Here is a 1887-nt window from a genome sequence, read left to right as displayed (position 1 = left end):
TTTTTTTTTTTTTTGGTTTCTATATGCATTGTCCTTCTGCAACATTCCGTTTGGCTGCACGATCGCGCATGGATAGTATTCAGTGGCTTGAGATTTTGAGTAGCCTCGTGGGGACGAGGCTAAACTGGTAGGCTAATAGCTTCGTCATGGCGGAAAATTGGGCATCACTGCGGGGAGGAATTTGGACTGCGCTGTGGCATGATGGAGTTGGGATGGTATTCATAGTTCCTTCTGTTGTGTCTTCTCTGCAGGTACTTCAACTCCTTGCAGAGCGAGTGCTTCCCTGTGTGCTTCCTCTCGGATGTAAACATGGTTGTCTCTGCGCCTACTGGGAGTGGTAAGACCGTACTGTTTGAGCTTTGCATTCTGAGGCTCCTCTCGAGGTTCCTCACAACGGACTGGAGGTTCAGTCTGCTAAAAGGAACTCTTAAAACAGTACGTGCTGACTAGCTTTTCTCAAACAATGTTGGGGCTAAGATCGGGAGTCTAGCTAGGACACTAATCGTAATTTCCACTCCGTGCTTCACTGGGGTTGCGCGGTTAGATCTATATCGCTCCCATGAAGGCGTTGGTGCAGGAGAAGATGCGTGACTGGAAAGTGAAGCTGGGCTCGTTGGGGATAAATTGCTTGGAGATGACTGGTGATAGTGAATTCTTTAACAAGAAGGCCATACATGATTCCGATTTGATCCTGACCACTCCTGAGGTATATGTCACTACTTGTTTTGCTTCTTATTATGATCTAAATAAACCTCTGCTTCTGCAAACTATTTTCCTTTTTTTTTATCCAACATTTGCATGCAGAAGTTCGATTCTATGAGCCGTCATGGAGTAAGGGATGGAGGATTGGGTTTCTTCAGTGATATTGCTCTGGTCCTTATTGATGAAGTTCATCTTCTCAATGATCCACGTGGAGCTGCCCTGGAAGCAGTGGTCAGTAGAATAAAAATGCTTTCTCGACTTGGCAACATGAAATCTGCTCCATTGGAAAATGTTCGATTCATAGCAGTTTCTGCAACTATCTCTAATGCTGAGGATATAGGTTAGTAGAAACGTGAATTATGTCGACCATGTACAATTAACCACATTATCCTGTGGGGAAGAAACTTATGTATTAACTTTGTGAAATTACAGCGGAATGGCTCCTAGCACCTCCTGAAGGAATCAAAAGGTAACTAAAGCAAGTTCCTCATAGATAATATGAAATACTGCTACTGAATTTTCCTTTTGCAGATTTGGAGAAGAGATGCGGCCAGTGAAGTTGACAACCAAAATTCTTGGTATGATTCAGGCTTCTCGTTATTTTAGAATATGGATGAGCATATGAGTGCATAAGAAAGATTGACACTGTACTTTGGCAACCCATAAGATTGTTTATAATGAAGCTACTAGAACTTTCTTATGCTCTAGGCCAACTGTTGTACTGGTACAACATAGTGAAAGTAATGCTTGATATATTCTTTATTGTCTTGCCTTCAAGAATTGATAACCCTTCCAGTTCTTATCAATTATTTTGAAACCTTTGTATACCATGTGCTTCAAGTTCTGATTTAATTGTGTTAAAGCAAGAAAAACATTACTCTTTCATGACTGAGTCCATCCTGCACTGAAGGGGCGCAAATTTTACCAGTCATAAAATGATTTCAAATAAATCTGTACTTTGTGCTGCAAAAAATTCAGGAACATGTGAATTTTCCATACCAACTTGATTAGAAATAAAAATCACTGATGATATTTAGTATTGTCAGCCATTTTTATGTTTGCCCTAATTAATAATTGTTTCACTGTGCTATTTAGGTTATGCTCCAGCGAAAAATGACTTCCTGTTCGAGAGGGTATGCATAATTCCTATCCAATAATGCTTGCTTTTCGAAATTATAGCGCGGG

General features: G+C 40.6%; 1 protein-coding gene across 1 annotated transcript in view; it reads left to right on the top strand.

Annotated features, from left to right (window-relative positions):
* The first annotated feature begins 68 nt into the window (after window positions 1-68).
* LOC123090108 (ATP-dependent DNA helicase MER3 homolog) overlaps window positions 69-1887 on the top strand; it is a 3274-nt gene continuing 1455 nt past the window's right edge. Inside the window, exons 1-7 of the mRNA XM_044511560.1 lie at window positions 69-127; window positions 252-435; window positions 545-706; window positions 805-1042; window positions 1135-1171; window positions 1234-1280; window positions 1798-1835. Of these exons, the coding sequence (XP_044367495.1) occupies window positions 69-127; window positions 252-435; window positions 545-706; window positions 805-1042; window positions 1135-1171; window positions 1234-1280; window positions 1798-1835 (765 nt within the window). The remainder of the gene's footprint in view (window positions 128-251; window positions 436-544; window positions 707-804; window positions 1043-1134; window positions 1172-1233; window positions 1281-1797; window positions 1836-1887) is intronic.

This window comes from Triticum aestivum, chromosome 4B (genome assembly GCF_018294505.1).
Source record: "Triticum aestivum cultivar Chinese Spring chromosome 4B, IWGSC CS RefSeq v2.1, whole genome shotgun sequence".
NCBI lineage: Eukaryota > Viridiplantae > Streptophyta > Magnoliopsida > Poales > Poaceae > Triticum > Triticum aestivum.
This window is presented reverse-complemented; position numbering and strand designations above follow the sequence as displayed.